Source organism: Rhineura floridana, chromosome 4 (genome assembly GCF_030035675.1).
Source record: "Rhineura floridana isolate rRhiFlo1 chromosome 4, rRhiFlo1.hap2, whole genome shotgun sequence".
NCBI classification, from domain to species: Eukaryota; Metazoa; Chordata; class Lepidosauria; order Squamata; family Rhineuridae; genus Rhineura; species Rhineura floridana.
In genome coordinates this window covers 163,231,307-163,254,107 of record NC_084483.1, presented here as the reverse complement: position 1 = coordinate 163,254,107, position 22,801 = coordinate 163,231,307, and the positions used below count along the sequence as shown (strand labels likewise).

The 22,801-nt window shown below is 43.0% G+C and overlaps 1 protein-coding gene across 5 annotated transcripts in view; it reads left to right on the top strand.

Moving 5' to 3' along the window:
- The window catches only part of COQ8A (coenzyme Q8A), a 92,171-nt gene that overhangs the window by 46,822 nt on the left and 22,548 nt on the right, over positions 1 to 22,801 (top strand). For all 5 annotated transcript variants that reach the window (XM_061625011.1, XM_061625009.1, XM_061625013.1 and 2 more), the window contains one exon: positions 12,967 to 13,041. In XM_061625011.1, the coding sequence (XP_061480995.1) occupies positions 12,967 to 13,041 (75 nt within the window). The remainder of the gene's footprint in view (positions 1 to 12,966; positions 13,042 to 22,801) is intronic.

The following is a 22,801-nucleotide window of genomic DNA, read 5'->3' as shown; positions in this document are numbered from 1 at the left end:
CATAGTTTTGACTGAGCTGTGAAGCCAAGTTAGAATTTACTGAGATAAGTGTGTTTTGGGGTGGGGAAAAGAGTTCATTACAGGTCTCATTTGCTGATCTAGGTGGTATCACGCTGGGGGTGAAATTGATCTAGGGCATTTGGTAACTTCATGAACTTTGCCCCCCCTTCTAAATTTATTTCCTCTCCTGAGCCCTATAACTCACTGGCACTCACTAGTGATTGCACAAAGTCTTTGCATACATGCAGGCCACTCTTGTGTATGTATGTAAAGATTAAGGGACTGGGGCACTGACTAACATTTATTTATATTTAGTGTGGCAAACAAAAACACTAAAAGCACTTTAAAACATCTTAAAAACAAAAGACTTTATTTAAAGCATGTTAAAACATCTGTAAAAACATCTTTAAAAAAACAACTTTAAAAACAACTTTAAAAGCAATTCCACCACTGGGATAAGGTGTATTAGATTATATTAGGTGGCTGGACGTCTTTAACTCTTTTCATCAAACCAACCAAACACCTAAGAAAGTGGAGAGAGAGAAGCTGCTGGTCTAAAAGAATTCCAAATATCCCTTACATTCCCATCTTTTTTGGTTAGCAATGTGGGTTTAGTGCCTGCAATGTTAAATCTCTTCTGTTGGGAGGAAACCTAGAAGGTTGCCTTATATTGAGTCATACCATTGGTCCATTAAGTTCAGTATTGTCTACATTAAGTGGTAACGACTCTCCAGGGTTTCAGGCAGAGGACATTTCCAGCCCTCCTTGGAGGTGCCAAGGATTGAGTCAGGGACCTTCTGCATGCAGAGTTGATGCTGATGCAGAGTTGAGCTATGGCCAAGTACCCCTGGCTGTATGTGCTGCAAGTTCGTCTTTCCCTCACTCCGCTCCTGCCAGGCACTTTCTGACCTGAGAATGACTGGGATGATTTGTTACTATGGCTAAACTCCTATGATATCAATTAAAGAGTCACTAGCTGCTTTTCTTAATATTGGCATGAATCGTTTGTCAAAGACTGGAACTTTGACCAAATCCATGAAAGAGGAAATGGTACCAGTCTCTGAACATCCTTTCCAAGTCTCCTGAATTATATAATACAACAGATTTTAACTTGAGCTCGGTACTAGAAAATAATAAATTTGAAGAGTCCACCCCTCATTACAATAACCCACAAAAAGTATTGAAAGTGCGTCAATGATTTGTTGATCGGTTTTCATCTCCTAATTTTAACAGGGGCTCTCTCACTTCTTTATCTTATATAAACTTTTACACAATGCTATCCTGAGTTCAGTGGGACTTAACTCTAAGGTAAGTGGGTGCAGGATAGCCTCTGTAGCTTCCTTCAGTAACAACTTTATCCTTATGGTCCTCATTTTGTAAAAAAAGACTCAAAAGGCATCAAAGATTGCATAAAATAATTAAGTATAAGTTACCTTGAAATTACAGCAATTTTGTAGCAGTCTTTTTCTGTTTTTAACTTTTAACACATTGAGTATTGCCCTGTATACTTAGGTGGCACATTTGGTTTACAAGGGTTACTGGATCCAAACCTGAGAGGAGTCCTATAACTTTAAGATTTGTGTAAGAGGAAGAATTCTACCAGGTGTAGGGCGCCACCATATCACTATAGCACAATGGAGAGAAAAAGTGGGCTTGAAATTCAGACTCTTTCAAGGCACTGTTTCCACTTCTGGGATCTGACCAAGGAACCGTCTCTGCACTTCTTTGGGCTCCCCGGAATCACTAGCGTTTTGGACCATGTAGCAGGTTGGAGGAATACCGCTTTGGTCTTTTTAGTGCGACCAGAGTATAGAGAGCAACATGCAGCTTAGTTAAAAGAAACGTCCCTGATGTTGTGTGACCTTCCCTATTTATAGCTGGAGTTGGCTCCTGTCCTTCGTATTCATTTCTCCAAGATGAGATCTACTTCTGTATACTTTTTGAACATTCCTGTTTATATAGCAAAGTGGTTAGGAACTCGGCTTCCACTAGGCAACTTACCCCATGGCTGCCTAGTATATATTATCCCTTGAAGCAGATTAAAAGTGAAGGAACAAAATAAACATTTTTGCTGAGTTAGTGGAAGAAATAATTGTATGACTGCTCTTTCTCCCCCTGTGTGTGTGTTTGCAAACACTTTTACCTATTATTATTATTTTGAACACTTTCTGTCCCTTGAACCTGCCAATGTCTGTTGAGTTGTTGTAGATGTTTAGTTTCCTGAGAAATGATTGCAAATTGTAGCTGAAGGAGTCCTTTGGCACCTTTAAAGGGCTAATTTTGTGGGCTAGATCCTACATTGTCAGCTGGATATTAGTTATAGAAGAATCCTTCAAGAATTCTCTGAGGGCTTTTTTATTGGTTCCAGTGTTTGTCCTTCTTTGCTTGCAGATGAGAAATATAAAGCAGTGCTCTAGAGTGGGAGTGGATCCAACTGTCAGGTGGGGTCCTTACTGCCCTTTCACACCCCAGGCCAATTCTGACTTGTCATATACATATTTAACCTGCCCACATCAGGTGTAATGCTGGTTTTGAATGGTGCTTAGTTGTGCTTGTCGAACTGAGTAAATAAGTGGCTTTACTTAAACTGTGTGCCACAAGTGTCTTCATGGCCCTGTAGCAACGCCTTTCCTGTCAGAAGTTCCCTTAACTCTCAACCATTAAATAGGAAAGATTTGCTCCTGTGTTGAGGTGAGAAGGTCTTAGGCTGGCTAAGCATATGCAAAGATATTTTGAACTGTTAGTTTTGAAATGCCAGGAATGTGCAGGAGAGGGAAGGCCATAATGTGAAACTGAACAGAGCAGGCTAATGAATTGACTTCAGCAACTCAGTGGGGTGTGTATGTGTGTGCGTTCGCTATAATCTGGTTCAGGCTTGGCACAGAAACACAAAAGTCACTCTGGGTGCTGAAACTGGCTTGTATCTTAGTCAGTTTCCCCTTTCTACTCTGAACAGCTGTTTGCTGAGGCTGTCTTTAAAAGGAACTGTTGCTTGTCTTAATATAGTTTTTTTCAGTGTTGAAATGGGCTGGTTAAATGTAGTGCCTGAAGTGGTTTAGTGGGTTATATGAGAGAGCCTTTAAGGAGTCTTGTTCTTATGGGCTTCCACCTCTCTCTTCCCCTCATGTACATTGATTCCCTCTTTTCCTGGTTTGAGGCAATACATAGTTTTCTATTTTGCCCAAACCAGCAACCTCTGGCTTGCGTGTACCCTGTAATCCTGGGTTTGGAAGCCTTTGGATACTTCCAACCAGGAAAGTGAGGAGGGAATAATTTTACACTTTGGGAAGGTTAGACGTAGTAAGTAAGCTTGAGGGCCCTTGAAGACTCCATTCTTGGAACCAAGCCATGGTTTCCCATTCCACCTGATGTCCCTAGTGCACAATTTCTCACTTACAATCCCAGTTTTTACAATGGATGAAGCTTTGCAGTTTTGTCTTGGCAGCCCAATCCTAAACATGCTGATATGGAAGCAAGTTCCATTTAAATTGATGATATTTGCCATGCTATGTGCTGTCTATTGAAGGACAGTATGTGATACTGGATGAAGGATTCATCTAACGTTCCCCCAAATACAACTTCTTTTTAAAGGATACTATGGCTTTCTCTTCCCCTCCACCCCCCCTCTTTTTTTTAGTAAAAATAAGAACTCTCCCTCATCTACTATTTGCACATAGCTGTAAAATGTAATGTTTCTTATAAATAAGAATAGTGGCTGTATACTATAGTCAGCATGGATTTACCAAATTCTTCCAAGCTACACAGGAAGTGGATTGGACTGTGAAAGACCAACCCAAATTGTGTTGGCATTTTGACAAATTTGTAGGGAAGTCCAATATCTCAGAGAGGAGTTCAGGTCTCCTGCTCCCCTGGTGCATTCACTATAGCTGCCCAGTTTCCCTGCTTTTTAAAGTTTGATAGAAATATCTGTTAGCTATAGGGACATTCTTAAACCACAAGTTTTTTTGCCTATTAGTGAATATTTATTTAGGAGAAGAGAAAGCAAACAAAAGAGAGAGAAAAATAATGGATATCCAGAAGTTGTTAAAGTCACTGATTTCTTTTTTAAATCAGTTTCAGGGGCACAGTAACTTGCAGCAGCAGTCGCACACTGAAGGTGTGATAAGATTTTTCAAAAGGGTGTTGAAGTGGTGCACCCAGTTCTTTACATATATTAGAAGTTTGGGCCCTGATACTGTTGATGCTGTTTGGAGTTTAGGCTTGATGTTGCTGTTTCTATAATGGGTGTATGAGTTTATTCTGTTTTTATTTTGTATTTTATATTATTGTTTACCATTGTATGCTGTATTGTAAACCTCCCTGTGCTCTGATCTGGAGGAAGTGTGGGGTACAAAAACTCCGAAATCAATGTAATATAATATGAACACTGTCTCATGTTCTTGTGCAGACATTGTTTCCTTATCACTTTATTTATCAAATGTATGTCCTGCCCTTCCTTCCAAAAGGAGCCCAGGGTGTCAAAGAAAAACACTAAAAGCATTCTAAAACATCCTTTAAAAAAATACATTAAAACAAAACATCTTAAAATTAAAAAAAACTTTAAAAACATCTTAAAAAGCAATTCCAACACAGACTGGGGTAAGGACTGTACTTAAAAGGCTTGTTGAAAGAGGAAGGTCTTCAATAGGTTCTGAAAAGATAACAGAGATGGCCCCTGTCTAATAGTTAAGGGAAGGGAATTCCAGCGTGTCAGTGCCACTACGCTAAAGGTCCACTTCCTATGTTGTGTGGAACGGACCTTCTGATAAGATGGTATCTGCAGGAGGCCCTCACCTACAGAGCGCAGTGATCGACGGTATATAAGAGGTCCTGTCGACACTCGTAATCTCTTAACCATGATTAAGATGTTGCACTGGTTCACATGTAATGCTAAACCATGGATTGGCACTATACAGATGGGACTCTGCAAGTCCAAGCATAGCATTGGGTTCGTACACTGCCGTTTCCCACCTGCTGTGCAGCTGAGAAGAGGAGTTTTGTTGAATTTACTTCCAGTTTTGGGGAAGCTCAACTTAATGTTATGTGTGAAGCAGGAATCCTGGTTTCAGCAAGCAATGTTCAGTTGCTGAACAAACCAACTTCAAAGCATGGGTTATGAAGCTGACTTGTTTATCTCGCTGGAGTTGGTTTTAAGGCAGATGTGAATGTGCTGAGACTAGATTCTTTAAAAGAGGAACTAAACTTAACAAGGGTCCTTCTGCTGGATGACACAGGAGGAGAAGAAAATCCAAATTGCCAAGAAAATCCAACACGGTCACATTTGACTTCAAAAGAGGAAACTTCACAAAAATGAGGGGATTGGTAAAAAGAAAGCTGAAAAACAAAGTCCAGAGGGTCACATCACTCGAAAATGCTTGGAAGTTGTTTAAAAACACTATATTAGAAGCTCAACTGGAGTGCATACCGCAGATCAGAAAAGGTACCGCCAAGGCCAAGAAGATGCCAGCATGGTTAACGAGCAAAGTCAAGGAAGCTCTTAGAGGCAAAAAGTCTTCCTTCAGAAAATGGAAGTCTTGTCCGAATGAAGAAAATAAAAAAGAACACAAACTCTGGCAAAAGAAATGCAAGAAGACAATAAGGGATGCTAAAAAAGATTTTGAGGAGCACATTGCTAAGAACATAAAAACCAACAACAAAAAATTCTATAAATACATTCAAAGCAGGAGACCATCTAGGGAGACAATTGGACCCTTGGATGATAAGGGAGTCAAAGGTGTACTAAAGAACGATAAGGAGATTGCAGAGAAGCTAAATGAATTCTTTGCATCTGTCTTCACAGTGGAAGATATAGGGCAGATCCCTGAACCTGAACTAACATTTGCAGGAAGGGATTCTGAGGAACTGAGACAAATAGTGGTAACGAGAGAGGAAGTTCTAAGCTTAATGGACAATATAAAAACTGACAAATCACCGGGCCCGGATGGCATCCACCCGAGAGTTCTCAAAGAACTCAAAGGTGAAATTGCTGATCTAACTAAAATATGTAACTTGTCCCTCGGGTCCTCCTCCGTGCCTGAGGACTGGAAAGTGGCAAATGTAACGCCAATCTTCAAAAAGGGATCCAGAGGGGATCCCGGAAATTACAGGCCAGTTAGCTTAACTTCTGTCCCTGGAAAACTGGTAGAAAGTATAATTAAAGCTAGATTAACTAAGCACATAGAAGAACAAGCCTTGCTGAAGCAGAGCCAGCATGGCTTCTGCAAGGGAAAGTCCTGTCTCAGTAACCTATTAGAATTCTTTGAGAGTGTCAACAGGCATATAGATAGAGGTGATCCAGTGGACATAGTGTACTTAGACTTTCAAAAAGCGTTTGACAAGGTACCTCACCAAAGGCTTCTGAGGAAGCTTAGCAGTCATGGAATAAGAGGAGAGGTCCTCTTGTGGATAAGGAATTGGTTAAGAAGCAGAAAGCAGAGAGTAGGAATCAACGGACAGTTCTCCCAATGGAGGGCTGTAGAAAGTGGAGTCCCTCAAGGATCGGTATTGGGACCTGTACTTTTCAACTTGTTCATTAATGACCTAGAATTAGGAGTGAGCAGTGAAGTGGCCAAGTTTGCTGACGACACTAAATTGTTCAGGGTTGTTAAAACAAAAAGGGATTGTGAAGAGCTCCAAAAAGACCTCTCCAAACTGAGTGAATGGGCGGAAAAATGGCAAATGCAATTCAATATAAACAAGTGTAAAATTATGCATATTGGAGCAAAAAATCTTAATTTCACATATACGCTCATGGGGTCTGAACTGGCAGTGACCGACCAGGAGAGAGACCTCGGGGTTGTAGTGGACAGCACAATGAAAATGTCGACCCAGTGTGTGGCAGCTGTGAAAAAGGCAAATTCCATGCTAGGGATAATTAGGAAAGGTATTGAAAATAAAACAGCCGATATCATAATGCCGTTGTATAAATCTATGGTGCGGCCGCATTTGGAATACTGTGTACAGTTCTGGTCGCCTCATCTCTAAAAGGATATTATAGAGTTGGAAAAGGTTCAGAAGAGGGCAACCAGAATGATCAAGGGGATGGAGCGACTCCCTTACGAGGAAAGGTTGCAGCATTTGGGGCTTTTTAGTTTAGAGAAAAGGCGGGTCAGAGGAGACATGATAGAAGTGTATAAAATTATGCATGGCATTGAGAAAGTGGATAGAGAAAAGTTCTTCTCCCTCTCTCATAATACTAGAACTCGTGGACATTCAAAGAAGCTGAATGTTGGAAGATTCAGGACAGACAAAAGGAAGTACTTCTTTACTCAGCGCATAGTTAAACTATGGAACTTGCTCCCACAAGATGCAGTAATGGCCACCAGCTTGGATGGCTTTAAAAGAAGATTAGACAAATTCATGGAGGACAGGGCTATCAATGGCTACTAGCCATGATGGCTGTGCTCTGCCACCCTAGTCAGAGGCAGCATGCTTCTGAAAACCAGTTGCCGGAAGCCTCAGGAGGGGAGAGTGTTCTTGCACTCGGGTCCTGCTTGCGGGCTTCCCCCAGGCACCTGGTTGGCCACTGTGAAAACAGGATGCTGGGCTAGATGGGCCACTGGCCTGATCCAGCAGGCTCTTCTTATGTTCTTATGTTCTTAAGAGGGACAGGGGAAGTATGTGACTACTGTGCGTTGCTCAGTCTTGCTGAGCTTGTTGGTGTAGCACAAAATGATGGTTCAGTGATGGGTGCAAACTAGCCAAATGTGTCTTTTATCAGACAAAATTCTGATTTTAAGGTTGCATTCATCTAGAATTCTGGTTTCATTGGTAACTTTTCTTCCTTTTGGTTTCTTTAGACTGCTTTCCTATCCATTTTCTTCTACTTTTGCTTTTGCTAGAACTTGCGTCTTGGAAGCAAATGTATATAAAATTACACACTGCAAAATCCAGCTTTTTTAACACAGACATTGAAAACAATTCTTGGAGCATTTGAATAATGATTACTTAATTTAATTACTAACACAGTGGATGTTTGTGTGAACCGTTTGAGCACATATGTATTTGTGGAAAATGTGGTATATAAATAATAAAAGAGGGCTGGTTATTGGATGGGCTTTGCATTAGGTGGTATAAGCCATGGAAGTCAGAAGGATGAGTCCTCCTTCTTCAACTCTTAGTTGTTGCTTTGAATCTCTCTCTCTCTCTCTCTCTCTCTCTCTCTGCTTGTGAAGGCTGTAGAGGCTCTGTAACAACAGGATTTTATCACAGTGCGAACAAAGTTATTGAGTACATAGTTATCGCTTGATTTTTCTGCTAATCATAGGCTTGTATGCCAAACCCTACAGGGTGTGCCTATCTTTCCAAAGCAGCATTCTGTTGTATTGCATTTCATATTTGCCCTTCACACTCCCTTGGTACTGATCTTTGTGCATTTGCTGGATATACATTTTTACAATATATGAAAAATGTATGGATTCTCAAGGCAGTTTGCAGTTTTTTTTAAAAAAAAATGCTTCCTCCTGTTGAACTTCCAGATTAGGGTTTTTATTTATGTATTTTTCATCACGTGGGGTGGCACTCATACGTCCTGTAATCAGTTGGATGCATTTGGGCGGAAAACGTGAACAGTCGGGTCTTTAAGACAGGGTGACGGAAGTAGTCAGGCTTAGTTTGTGCCATTGTAAATTAGCAGAATATCTGGCTAGTTGACCTTGGGGCCAAGGTTCAAATTCACCATCAAATAGAAAATGGCTTCTGTAAATGGCAGAGGTGTCATGGAACAGTAGCCTTTCTTTTTTTAACAAAAGGGGGGATTGAAAATGGTGAATGTTCTACCTCTATGTAAAAGAGCAGCACCTCCAACATGCTTTACACTAGAATCTCTTTGCTTAGGTGAATTGCCTTGAAGGAGAATTGCCTTATCAAAATAAATTGATACGTAAACAGTTCTAAAACACTGAAAACCCTCCTGGTTAATCTTTAAAAAGCCAGCCATTGGAAGTTGTTTATGGCATGTGCCTATCTTTATTTATTTATTTAATTTATTATTTCAATTTATATACCGCCCTTAGCGAAATAGCTCTCAGGGCGGTGAACAAACAAAATAAAATACAATATATCATAATAAAAATACAAAAACATATACAAACAAACAACGAAAAGCACAGCAAAAACAAAATAAATACAATAAAACAAAATAAAAACAAAATAAATAAAAATCTTAACTTTGGTTGTTTGGTTCCAGGGAGGCAAATTTGTGTGATGATTAAGGTGGATCAATGCAGTGCAAGGGAAAGTACATACTGTACGAATCTAAATCTTACTGAGGTGGGAGGGAAGGGTGTTGAAGATAGATGAGTCAAAAATAAGCATGTAAACATTGCTATATTCTTGGTTCATTTTAACTGCTAGCATAACAATATAATATGTACTATTTACGCTGCCACAGATAAGGTCCAATATCTCATCACTTGCCAAATATCCCAAGATGAATTGAGAGCAAAGGCCTCTTGACTTCGTGGCAGGCCGGTATGGGAACAAATAGTCCCTAACCCAGTGCTCTTCAATCTTGGTATCATTCTTGGTATCCGGATGTTGGGCGACCACTTGCATCATGCCCTACCAGCTTAGCCAATGTCAGGAATGATGGAAGTTGTAATCCAGCAACATCCCAAGGCTGAAGAACGCTGCCAGCTAACCTGGTCTTAAACTATTTTGGGCTTTGAATGCTAGAACCAGCACTTTGAATTGAGACTGGCAGCAAATAGGAAGCTAATGGCATTGATGGAAGAGCTCCACTGACCAGATGCAATGAGGGTAGAGAAGTAAGATTTCTTCACCAGCACAGGTATGGCCTCAGGCCTCTGTTCAGTCACCTTTGTCTTGAGTCTTCCATCTTTAGTGCTCTAGTCATCTTCCCTTTTATTTCATTCTTCCCAGCTCCTCCATAAAACCATAGACTTATCTTTCCTCGAGTGGGGTGTGGTATATGTACAGTGCCTTGCAAAAGTAATCAGATCCCTGACCAATGCTCTCATATTACTGAATTACAAATGGTACATTGTAATTTCATTCTGTATGATACTTTATTTCGAAACACTGAAATTCAAAATCAATTATTATAAGGTGACATTGGTTATACGTTGGGAAATGTTTGTAAGAAACATAAAAAACTGAATCGTGTTGCTTGCATAAGTATTCAACCACTGTGCTCCCGGTTTACACAGATGAAAGAAATTGCCCTATCGAGGACACAGTTACCATTGGACTCCATTCCACCTGTGGACCATTAAAGTTGCTGTCACATTGTCCGGATAAAACCCCTGCTGTTGAAAGATCATTGGTCAGGCTGTGGATCTGAAGGAAAATGGAGACCAAAGAGCATTGTACCGAAGTGAGAGATAATGTAATACAAATGCATGGATTAGGAAAAGGGTACAAAATAATATCCAAGTGTTTGGATATCCCAATGAGCACAGTTGGATCAATAATCAGGAAGTGGAAGCTGCATCACACCATTCAGGCATTGCCAAGAAAAGGCCATCCCTCAAAACTCTGTGCTCCAACAAGGAGGAGACTTGTGAGAGAAGTCACAGAGAGGCCAACCATCACTTTGAAGGAGCTACAGTGGTTGGGAGTGGAGTAATGGTGCACCAGTCAACCATATCAAGAGCTCTGCATAACACTGGCCTGTATGGGAGGGTGGCAAGAAAGATGCAGTTACTCAAAAAGTACCATCTGAAAACGTGTCTGGAGTTTGCCAGAAAGCATGAGAGTGCCCCAGCTGCGATGTGAGAAAAGGTTTTGTTATGACACCAAGATAGAGCTTTTTGGCCAAAACTCAAAGTGCTATGTGTGACACAAACCTAACACTGCCCATGACTCAAGACACACCATCCCTACAGTGAAGTGTGGTGGCAGCATCATCGTGTAGGGATGCTTCTCATCAGCAGGAACTGGGCATCTTGTTAAAATTGAAGGAAGAATGGATGGAGTAAAATACAGGGAAATAGTGCAAGAGAACCTGCTTCAATCCACTAAAACACTGAGGTTTGGGAGGAAATTGACTTTTCAACAGGACAGTATCCCAAGCACAAGGCTGAAAGGTGAATGTCCTACAGTGGCCCAGTCAAAGTCCTGACCTCAATCCCATTGAGAATCTGTGGCACTCTTTGAAAATTGTGGTCCACAAGTGATGCCCAACCAACCTGAACCACTTGGAACAAACCTGCCAAGACAAATGGGCCAAAATCCCTTTGACACTGTGTGCAAAGCTGGTACATACCTATCCCCAAAGACTTAAGGCTGTTATTACAGCGAAAGGTGGCTCTACCAAATATTAATGTGTGGAAGTTGAATACTTATGCAAGCAACATGTTTGTTTTTTATGTTTCTTACAAACATTTTCCAACATAAAACCAATGTCACCTTATAATAATTGAGTTTCAGTGTTTCAAAATAAATTATCATACAGAACGATATTACAATGTATCATTTGTAATTCAGTAATATGAGAGCATTGGTCAGGGGTCTGATTACTTTTGCAAGGCACTGTATATCTACGTCCGCGGTAGCCCAGTGGTGATGTACATGAAGAGATGCTTAGAAGATCTGCTAACCTGGCTATGGAGATATGAATCCTAATGGGTGCAACTTAGCTTTGGGGTGTCAGTTCATTGTAAACGGCTAAAGTGTGGGTTTTGTAGCTGCTAAATATCTCCTAATGGCATTAGACATGTCCATACTCAAGACAACAGTAGAAATTCTCTTTAAAGCTGCACATCTGCAGATTTCTGAAACTCATTCTCTGAGCAATTATGGATAACAAACGAACAATTTGCATTTGATAGGTATTGATGCCAAAGACTCCTTAGAGCTTAGCTGAGTGTTCTCTGCAGTTTACACTACAGTAGGGCCCCACTCATATGGCGGGTTACATTTCGGACCCCCGCCAAAAAGTGAAAACCGCCAAAAAGTGGAACTCATTGAATAGAATGGTGTGTGATGCCCGAAAACTGCTGTTATGGTGGAACAAGTGCCGTATGAGTAGGGCTTTAGTTTAATTGTGTTTAATTGAGACCACCGCATTAGCGAAGTGCTGTAAAGCGGGGCTTTACTGTATACTGCCCGCATGTGCTTGTATGCATGGCAGTATTGTGCTTACCACATGTGGAGATGTTCTCAATTTCAGCTCTGTCTTAGAAAGAGAGCTCCAGAACAGCATGTGTAACTTTTTTCTGATCTTCATAAGAATATTCTACATTTAAATATTTCTGTAAATAAGTATTTTTAGAGAGAGAACTTTTCACATAAGAACTAGTGTTGCCACATCATCCACCTGGATACCATTAGGTGCTCCAGTGTATCACGATGAGGCAAAGTTGCTGTTTTAGGAATAGTAGGAGTATATAAGAGGCATAAGCTATCTTGCCCACTCCTCCTTTTCCCTGCAGTTGGGGCCAGATTTGAGCACTTGCTGGCCACAGTAGATGGTGGATCGAAGAGGAGGGGGTGGGTGGGTAAAGAGACTAATGGAAGGACTAGGGTGTGAAGTGAAATGAGTGTTTGTTCAATTGTGGAAGTAAGTTGGACTAAACAAGCATGTGAAATACTTAAAAGGTCCAGGCACAGTCCCCAGGTGAGTTAACTGGCCACCCTCATTTCTGGTGTATCATGTCCCGATGGGACCTTCTGGGTGAGCAACTTGCTGCCTCCACTAGTAGTATTGCTTGTCCTGACCTCCTGGTTTCTTGATCCCTTTTCTCTGAACAGGGGACATTTCCTTTGGATGTGAATGTTGTTGCATTGGAGAAAGTGGGCACAGCATGCCTCTGAAACTGAGGAGAGCTTTGCTAGTTTCTTAATACCCCTTTGTAGTAAGTTTAAACAGTATCAAATGAAGAGCTACTTTGCCACTGCTTGTTAATGCACAAAGACATGTAATAGCATACAGATGGCATTTTATCCTGCTGTCTTTGACATTCTCTCTTCTCTCTCCCCTCCCCTCCCCTTTGTCCCTTAAAGGCCTAGCTGTTGGTCTTGGCATTGGAGCATTGGCAGAGGTTGCAAAGAAGAGCCTCAGATCTGAAGACCGAGATGGTAAGTGTTCTTTTACTTACTGCTAATACAAGCTTCTGGTCATGTCCTTGTCTCTGAACACAGTTTGCTCTGCAAGCGCGTAGTATTGCTACTATTTTAAAGCAACAGTACCACAACACTCTAGTTAGGAATATAGTTACAAATAAAGGAATTAGTGTTTCTGCATTCAGATCCCCCCCCCATTGAACCTACTCAGCAAGTTTCAAAATTTTGATCCACTTTGAATAAATGTTTTAAAGAGTGGTTGTGACAGAGATGTGGTGCATTTAAGGAAAGCAAATGCCTGCTTGTTGTACCTAAGGTAGGACAGGAGAAAGCCAAACTGGGGAGCAGGATGAGCTAGTGCCCCCTTGGAAGAGTCCTCCTTTAAACTAGCCCTGATCAACACAGAAGCCTGCCTGGTCTATTTGCTTAGCAAAACATTCAGGACCATGGCTGCCTGTCTTGTTTTGCAGCAATCCTTGAACTTTATTTTGCCTTCTGGTTCTTTCCTTTCGGATTATAAAATAATAATAATAATAATAATAATAATGGTCTCAGTTCTTGTTTTACCATAAATAGATCTCTTGTTTGCTTTGGAGCTGACTGGCGATCAATCACTGAAATGAAGGTTATGGTGAATATATCTCAGATAAGGAAAAGTGTTACTGCACAACAGCAGTGATTAAGTCGTTTCTGTACTTGTACTGACTGCAGTCTTGTACCTGATCTTGCCCAATGAAAGTTCACAAATGTGGAGGGAGAAGCAGGGGGCATTGAGGGCTGGACTTGTTCTGTCCAAGGTGTTCGTACCACTCGGAAGCAAAGTAGCTACAGTTGGATTTGTGTGGGAGGAAGAGGACTCTACCAGATGTACATCTTCCTGTCAGATGCCAAATCTTCTGTTTTTCCTTTTTTAAAATGCAAAGCTGCTCCCCACATTATATTTCTGCTCTCTTAAAATTACAATAAGAGAAAGCTGGACAAAGTTTGTCAGGGGTCGTGTGTAAGACTGACAAAGCTTGTTCACTGGATGCCTGATCCAGGCTAGTATCTCGCTGTTTGCATGTTAAACAAGTGTGCATTTGGCTTGTCTTTTCGCCACCACTTCCATGCAAGTTCAGAATGTTCATAGGGAAAAGTGAACATGGGAGTAGCTTTTAGTGCTATGCCTGTGACTCCACCAAGGGTCCATGTTTCCTCTGTAATGGGGTCATACTACTGAAGGATTAAAATCTCTGACTGGCAACAAAATTGGCCATCAAGTCAGTCTCATGCTGAACATTGTGACAAGGGGCTGCCTCTATTCAGCATCCAACCTTCTGAGATACACAAACACCAGTACCTCCTTATGCTTGCCCACCCCTGGCATAAAGGAACATTAGTCTGTGGCCCTAGGGATATATGCGGCCCTCAACCTAATTTTATGCAGCCTTTGACCTAATTTCAAATACCCTCTGCTGTCTGTCCTGGCAGCTAGCTTGTTGTATTGGGGGTGGGGGGAGAGAAGCATGTGTCTGCATACTTTTGACTCTGCTCATGCCCACTGCTGGTTTCAGCCTTTGCCCACAGCTGGCACATAACTGCTGGCTACCCCTGAGGGAATGTGGCCTTCAAGCAGGAAAAAATGTTTGCCTGTCACCTGGCTTATGCCACCACTGGTTGAAATCAAAGGTGCAATAGCTTTTAGATGGCTTCATGCTGGCTGATTGCCCTTTATATTTCCTGTTAGGATGAAAGTAATAGAGGACACTTCTTCTATTAGCTGACAACTATGCGTGATTTCCCCTCTTCTCTGGTAGGCCATGGCTCTCCAAGGCCGCAGGCAGAGGACTTTCAGTGCCTTCCATTAGAGCCCTTCTAGTGAGATGCTGGGATTGAACCTGGAACTTCTCTGCATGCAGCGTATAGCTCTGTCACTGAACAGTGCCCCCTGTTTCTGTAGTCATCTCACTGACACTCTTCCCCCGCCTTCTCTGCTGGGAAACAAGGATAACTGGTCCCTCCATAATGTTTCTCCTGTGTGTGTGCCTCCATGGCAATAATTATAGTAGTATTTCCTTAAAGATACATGTTGTATTTGGAGAAACTGTTCATCACCTTCTGAGGACACAGAGCTCATTTGTCTCATCTCTCAGATGCAAGGACATCCCTAAACTTTGGCATCTGTCTTAAAGTCTCCCCCATGTGTTAGATCCTTTTCCCTATCAGCAGAACTTTAGCTATCCACACCAGATAGCTTCATGAGTGCATGTTGCCCCTTTTTGTTGGTGTAGTATGTGGAAATGATACTGATTTAGAGATCACTGTGCATATTGCATATGTACCCCCTTACATGGGGCTGCTCACCAGAGAGAAAAATGGTGGCATGTTGAACAAGAGTGCAAAGTCAGCTGCGGCCAACCTTAAATCTCTTGCAGAAATGAATTTGTCATTGCAGAATCTCTCCACTGGTTAAAAAATGCTAATCTAAATTGTACAAGGACAGATCACCTTGAATGCCTCCAAACACATTCAACCCAGTTGCTGAATCCTTGAATGCATTCTGTTGCAGCCGTCATTCCTCTTGTTTGAGAGGCCTGTTTGAGGAGAGAGATTGTGCAACACTTCTGTTTACATTTTCTGTTTCCAAGAGGCGCCTTGTATAACTGGCCACTCCCTGACCTGCATACAAGCTCAGCAAAACTATGAAAAAGTGTAGACATTGCTGTTATTGGCAAGCTGAACATTCTGGGGGTGGGTGGGGTAGGCACAGCTATGTTTATGGGATTTGGTTTAAGAAGAAGCAACTCCATCACGGGCTTTTTGTTTTCTCTTGATTTGCTGGTCTGTTTAAGGGGGAATTTTAGGAGCGTTTGCACAGTGGTCAAGGTCAAAGACCCTTTCCCTGACAACCTGTAAGGGCTGGGGAACCTGTGGTCCTCCAGGTGCTGTTGGACTCCAACACTCATCAATCCTACCCAGCATGGCCCAGTGGTCATGGGAACTGTAGTATAACAGCTGGAGGTGCACCACTTCCCTAAATCTGCTGTTGAGTAAAAAGGTGACATAGTACAGTCCTTGAAGTACAATGCAGTTGCAGAGGGGAATATGAGCGTGCCAAGAACAGATCATTGGTTTTAAAAGTGATGTCTGGGTTCTTTCGCCAGCTCTGGAAATCCCAAGCAAATCCCTTCATCGTTTAGATTGCAATTCTTAACACACTTAGTAGGGTGTGAGCCCCACTGAGCACAATGGGATTTACTTTTGAGTAACCGTGCATAGAATTGTACTGTTAAGAGTGGGAATAGGCATAGATTGGATAGCTCATTTGAACCAAATGTTCTCCAGTTAGAGAGTGCAAGTCATCTACCTATAGTAAATTGACATTTGCTCTGTTCAGGATGCCCACATGATGATGGAATCTTTAGTACTACTAACACCCTATATTCTTGAGCGCGTAAGGAGATATTCACTAGCTGGAACCCTCCCAGTTAAGCAGTTCAGCAGCCTTCCACAGCCTAGTAGCCTCCAGATGCTTGGATTGCACGTCTCATTGGTCATGCTGGCGGGGGCTGATGGGAGTTGTAGTCCAATATCATGTAGAGGGCACCAGGTTGGGGAAGGATGGCATAGAGAACATCATGGTATAAGTTCCGCTTAGGAAATTGTGATATCAGTAAATAATTACACAGCATGGATTTTTCACATTCTGCAATGTTAAATTGAAAATATCCCCCATGCCATTCTGATGCTTCCCATAAACTCATTTCAGAACAAAACCTTACAAAACTTAAAGTCCTGAACTCAGAAACACTTGCTTAACAACCCTCTACATTTTCATGGTGGTACACAAAACAGTTAGAGACAATTGAGAGTTCAAAGTGTAAAAAGAGAGAGAGAAAAATCCAGACCCCTTTTGGACTTTTTTCTGTCAGAGTTCTCATAATTTGTTGAAATTAAAAATCAGCCAGGTTCACAGAGTACCTGTAATCCCATTACTGACCTTGCCCCATACTCTGACCTTCATCGTCTGCAGTTTAAAAGTTTAAAAAATGCCTGACTGATTTTTAATTATTTTAAGAAATTTAGCATTGAAATCAGTGATAATGTTGGGCATGCTCAGTGAGAACCAGCTGTCAGTGTTCTAAAAGCCAGACTCGCAGCTGCTTGGCTTGCCTGATCAGGAGACCATACTCACACCAGACCTTTATTTCATTTTAGACAGTCCTGGCTTCCCCCAAAGAATCCTGGGAAGTGTAGTTTGTGAAGGGTGCTGAGAGGAGACTCCTATTCTCCTGACAGAGCTCCAATGGCCAGAGTGGTTTAACAGTCAGGTGCTCTGATTAAAGCTCTGTGAATGGAACAGGGCATCTCCTAGCAACTCTCAGTACCCTTCACTAACTACACTGCCCAGGAGTCTTTGGGAGAAGCCATGACTGTCTTAAGTGAAATGTGAGTCTGGTGTGAATGTGGTCAGTACAGCTTTGGTTTAAATTTGGGAGGGAGATTACATGTGCTTACTGTAGAATAAAAAGGTAGGGAAAACACTGAAAAAGAATGATACTGTTCACAATGTTTTCCTTTTTGAAAGGAAAGGGGCTTCCCCTCTACCCGGGGCCACCCATCAAATCTCCTCCCCTCCCCTCCCCCTCCCACCCCTCCCGCCCCTCCCTGCCCCTCCCCGAGATCAGTTCCACCTATCCTAAGCATGATTACACAGGAGTAAATTCCACTGAAGTCAAAAAGCATGCAAATGATCAAATCTTCCCTCCCCTCCCTCCTATCTCTTCCCTCCCCTCCCTCCTATCTCTTCCCTCCCCTCCCTCCTATCTCTTCCCTCCCCTCCCTCCTATCTCTTCCCTCCCCTCCCTCCTATCTCTTCCCTCCCCTCCCTCCTATCTCTTCCCTCCCCTCCCTCCTATCTCTTCCCTCTTGCCCCTCCCCTTTCCTTCCCCTCTCCCTTCCCCCTCCCCTTCCAATCCTCTCCCTTCCCCCTCCCCCTCCAATCCTCTCCCTTCCCCCTCCCCCTCCAATCCTCTCCTTCCCCCTCCCCCTCCAATCCTCTCCTTCCCCCTCCCCCATGGTCAGTTTTATGTATCCTAAGCATGATTGCCCAGGAGTTAATCCCATTGCTCAATAAGCATGCAAATGATCAAACCTCCCCTCCCCCTCCTCCCTTTTGCCTTTCGTCCCCTTCCTTCACCCCTCCCCCTCCTTTTGCGCTCCTCCTTCTCCCCCTCTCCCCTCATGGTCAGTTTTACCTATCCTAGCCATGATTGCATGGGAGTAAATTCCACTGAACTCAGTAAGCATGCAAATGATCAGACCTGCCTTTCCTGTCCTCTCCCTTCCTCCTCCCTTCTTCCTCTCCTCCCCTCTTCCTTCTTCCTCCTCCCCTGCCCACTCCAGGCCTCCCTCCCCATGGTCAGTTTTACCTATCCTAAGCATGATTGCACAGGAGTAAATCCCACTGAACTCAATAAACATGCAAATGATTAGACCTGCCCTTCTTGTCCCCCTCCTGCCTGCTCCCCTCCCCCATCCCTGTGGTCAGTTTCACCTATCCTAAGCATGATTGCAGGGGATTAAATCCCACTGAACTCAATAAGCATGCAAATGATCAATTCATTCTCAGCAAACTTGCACAGGATCCCATTTCTTACCTCCCAGATTAAAAAGCAGAGAAATTCTGCATTAAGAGCATTAAATTCTGTAGGTTTTTCTTTGAGTTTGCCTTTGGGATTTCAGGTCAAGTTTGTTGTGCTAATGAAGTAAAACATGTTTCAGTTGGCTCTCTTTTTCTTTCCCTGACTGTGTTTTCCACCTGCCCATCCTTGTCATTCATTCCAAAGACTTTTTTCAAATGGAACACCAGAGCTCACTTTAGTTGATCTCACGTTGTCAACAGGAGTGACAGCATGGTTTTGTTGGTAGGTCTTGGTCAGCAGGTGATAGGATTTTAAGGGCTGCTGCTAAAATTACGGGGTAAAGTTTCACCCTCCCCCCCCTCGCATACCTAAATAACCCCTTTCAGACATGAGCTAAAGTGCCATGAACTAGTTTTCAGAGGTGGGAGAGCCACTCAAGTTGTGATGAAACTTGATGCTAAAGCAGAAGGATCAGAGATCTAGAATGTGGTCTCGTCAGTGACATGTGGGCCATTCAGTATATTACAACCAGCTATGACATTTCATTTTCTTGTTTGCAGCACTGGAGTCTGTCCATCAGTTGCTCAAGCAGACTTTGACAAAGAGAAAGCTGTGTCTTGGCCTTTCCCTCCCCATTTGTCTCTGACCTTTACTTGTGTACTGCAGACACAAGAGTGTACACATGTAGATGGGTCTGCTTTTCAGGATGTAATCAATATCCTGATGCAGGAGTAGCCAGTGTGGTGCTGGACTACAACTCTCATTATCCCTGATCATTGCCCATACTGGCTGGAGCAACATCTGCAGCACATCACACCACATTGGATACTCTTCTCCTAATGGATAAAGCAACATCTTAGTTCCTTTTGGTCCATTCCACAATGTCCACCCTCTCAGACAATCACTCTTTTCAAGGTCTTCAGCACCAGTGTGGCTTTAGACTGACACAGTGGGAAGTCCCACCATGAACATGAAGGATTAAGTAGGATGTAGCACAAGGGTCCCAAAAACATGCCCGGCTTGAGTAATCATGCTGAAATTGATAGTCTCTAGGACCCTGTCTCTCCTTTCAGCACAACCACATGCATCCCATACTCAGTAGTTAGCTTCATTGTGTGTTTCCAGGTAAATATGCGTAACATTATAGCCTTAGTCATTGACTTGTGCTCTGTCTCTGCAGAAGGTCAGGGACCCTGCTCCAAACTTTTGGAGTTGAGGAAGAAGAGTGGGAGCTTGCTTTGGTGTTAGCCAGATGAGGCACTTTGAGCAGCATGATTGTCTGCTCCTAAGGTAGCCAGCCCAAACTTTCCTTGTAGCTTGGGACTAGAAGAGGGGGTTTGGGGATCTTCTCCGTCACTGCAATGGGCCTTCTGGAGCTCCGGCTTCCTCTGCAACTCCAAGCTATTGATCTCTTCTTGTTACCCTCGACAGCAAAACACAAGCCATGGCAAGGGTGACAACCAGAAATGTAGATCCCTGATGTTGTACTGTTTTTTCCCCTGATTTCGCCATTGATCTCCAGGAATAGTATTCAATATATGATGGTGGCCTCTGTGAAGAACCACCAGGGACTGCCCCCTTGGCTTCCTTCCTGTATGGATGCAGGATCAGGACCCCAGTTAGTACGGATTGCTGAGGAGGAATGGCTGGGAGATAAGCCAAATAAGGAACAGCTGGGGAAAGATCCAGCAGTTGACAGTGGTTAGAGCCTTCAGAGTCCCATATAACAGAGGAGGAGTGGAACGGGTGGGTCAGAGAGGGCTTGACTGGAGCTCCAATCCAGTCATGCCAAAGAGGCACCTCAAGAACTGGGGTGGGTATTAATTGGGGCCCGTGTAGGTGTGATATAACTCCCTGTCCCTAAATAAGAAGAAGCCAGTCCTGCGATCGTGAATCTTTGGATGCTGGGTGAGGAGGACTGGGGCTGTGGACACTGGGCCTTTTGATGTTTCACTGCCCATGGAAGCCCAACAGCTTCCTTAGGGAAGCATGAGTAGTTAACAGCTGGCCACTTCCTAGAACATTTTTTGGTTGGGCTAGTGATGGGCATGCTAACACATCAGAGTGTGGATTGTAAGTGCTTGGGGCCCAGTGGCCAGCCATATGCTTCGCTCATGTTTATTCTGGCACTCTAAAATGTGTTTGGAGCCCTAATGTTTCTCTCCCTCCCTCCCCTCTCCATTTTTGATTGTCTGTCCCTTAATTCGGGATTTTATAAGATGAACTGTCTTGCATTTAGGAAGGATGGACAATTATTTTATTGACTCAGAAAGGAGCAGTGAGAATGAGAATCCCAGAGTCAGACTCTCTATAACTTTTAGGTTTTTGTGTAATATGAATACCTTATGAGCAGAAGTGCCAAATACTATGAACTAGTTTACATGTAATGCCAAATGATGGTTTGGATGTCTTTAGGCTTGTGTGCTCCCTTTTCTTTTTCCACACTTTGATTTCCTCCCTGACTTTCAGTTTTAGGCAAACAGAATTTACTTGTCATTATGAGAGTCAGCATGGTGTAATGGTTAGAGTTTTGGACCAGGACTGAGGAGATGCAGGTTGAAATACTCAGTCATGAAGTTCACAAGTAGACATTGGGCCTGTTCACCTACTTCATGGGGTTGCTGCAGGAATAAAATGGTGAGGTGCAGAACCGTGTATGCCACCTGGAACTCCTTGGAGGGAGAGCAGGAAAAAATGGAGTAAGTAATACTTACACCTGAACAGACAAAAGTGTGATTTGTACTTGCCCTCCAAGCCAGAATTGGAAACTGTGATTTGCCATAAGCTGGAAGTAAAGGAGAGAACAGAAGCACGCAAAGTGTGATGTGGCTACAAAACAGTGTGATGTGGTTGCAAAAAAGGCAAATGCTATTTTAGGTTACATAAAATGGGAGGGATAGCTAACACAATGGAAGACAGGAATAAAATCCAAAGGGACCTGGATAGACTAGAAAATTGGGCTGAAATTAATAAAATGACATTCAATAAAGACAAATGCAGGATTCTGCATTTAGGCCACAAAAACAAAATGCACGGGTACAGGATGGGAAATACCCGGCTTAGCAGTAGTGTGTGTGAGAAGGACCTTGGAATTGTAGTGGATCACAAGTTGAACATGACCCAGCAGTGTGATGCTGCGGCAAAAAAGGCAAACGCGGTTTTGGGCCGCATAAACAGAGCTATAGTTTCCAGGTCGAGGGAAGTAATAGTCCCACTATATTCTGCATTGGTCAGGCCTCATCTGGAATACTGCGTTCAGTTCTGGGCGACCTCATTTTAAGAAAGATATAGACAAGTTAGAGCGGGTTCAGAAGAGGGCGACGAGGATGATAGCCGGTATGGAGAACAAGTCTTATGAGGAAAGGTTGAAGGAACTTGGCATGTTCAGTCTGGTGAAGAGAAGACTGAGGGGTGACATGATTACACTCTTTAAGTACCTGAAGGGCTGTCACGTAGAGCAGGGTACAGATTTGTTCTCTGCTGCCCCAGAGGGTAGGACTAGGTCTAATGGTTTTAAGTTGCAGGAGCGTAGATTCAGATTGGACATTAGAAGGAACCTCTTGACAGTAAGGGCAGTTCGGCAATGGAACCGACTGCCTAGGGAGGTGGTGGGATCCCCTTCACTGGATGTCTTCAAGCAGAGGCTGGACAGCTATCTGCGGGAGATGCTCTAGCTGTGGATTTCCTGCTGTGAGCAGGGAGTTGGACTCGATGGCCTACAAGGCCCCTTCCAACTCTATGATTCTATGATTAACAAAAGTATAGCTTCCAAATCAGATGAAGTACTAGTTTCCCTCTATTCAGCACTGGTTAGGCCTCATCATGAGTGCTGCATCCAGTTCTGGACACATCACATTAAGAAGAATGCAGACAAACTGGAACAGGGTCAGAGGAGGGCAACAAGGATGATCAGGGGACTGCAAACAAAGCCCTATAAGGAGAGCCTGAAAGAACTGGGCATGTTTAGCCTGGAGAAGAGAAAACTGAGGGGAGATATGATAATACTCTTCAAGGTTGCCACACAGAGAAGGGCCAGGATCTCTCATCGATCATCCTAGAGTGCAGCACACGGAATAATGGGCTGAAGTTACAGGAAGCCAGATTTCAGCTGAACATCAGGAAAAACATCCTAACTGTTAGAGCGGTATGAC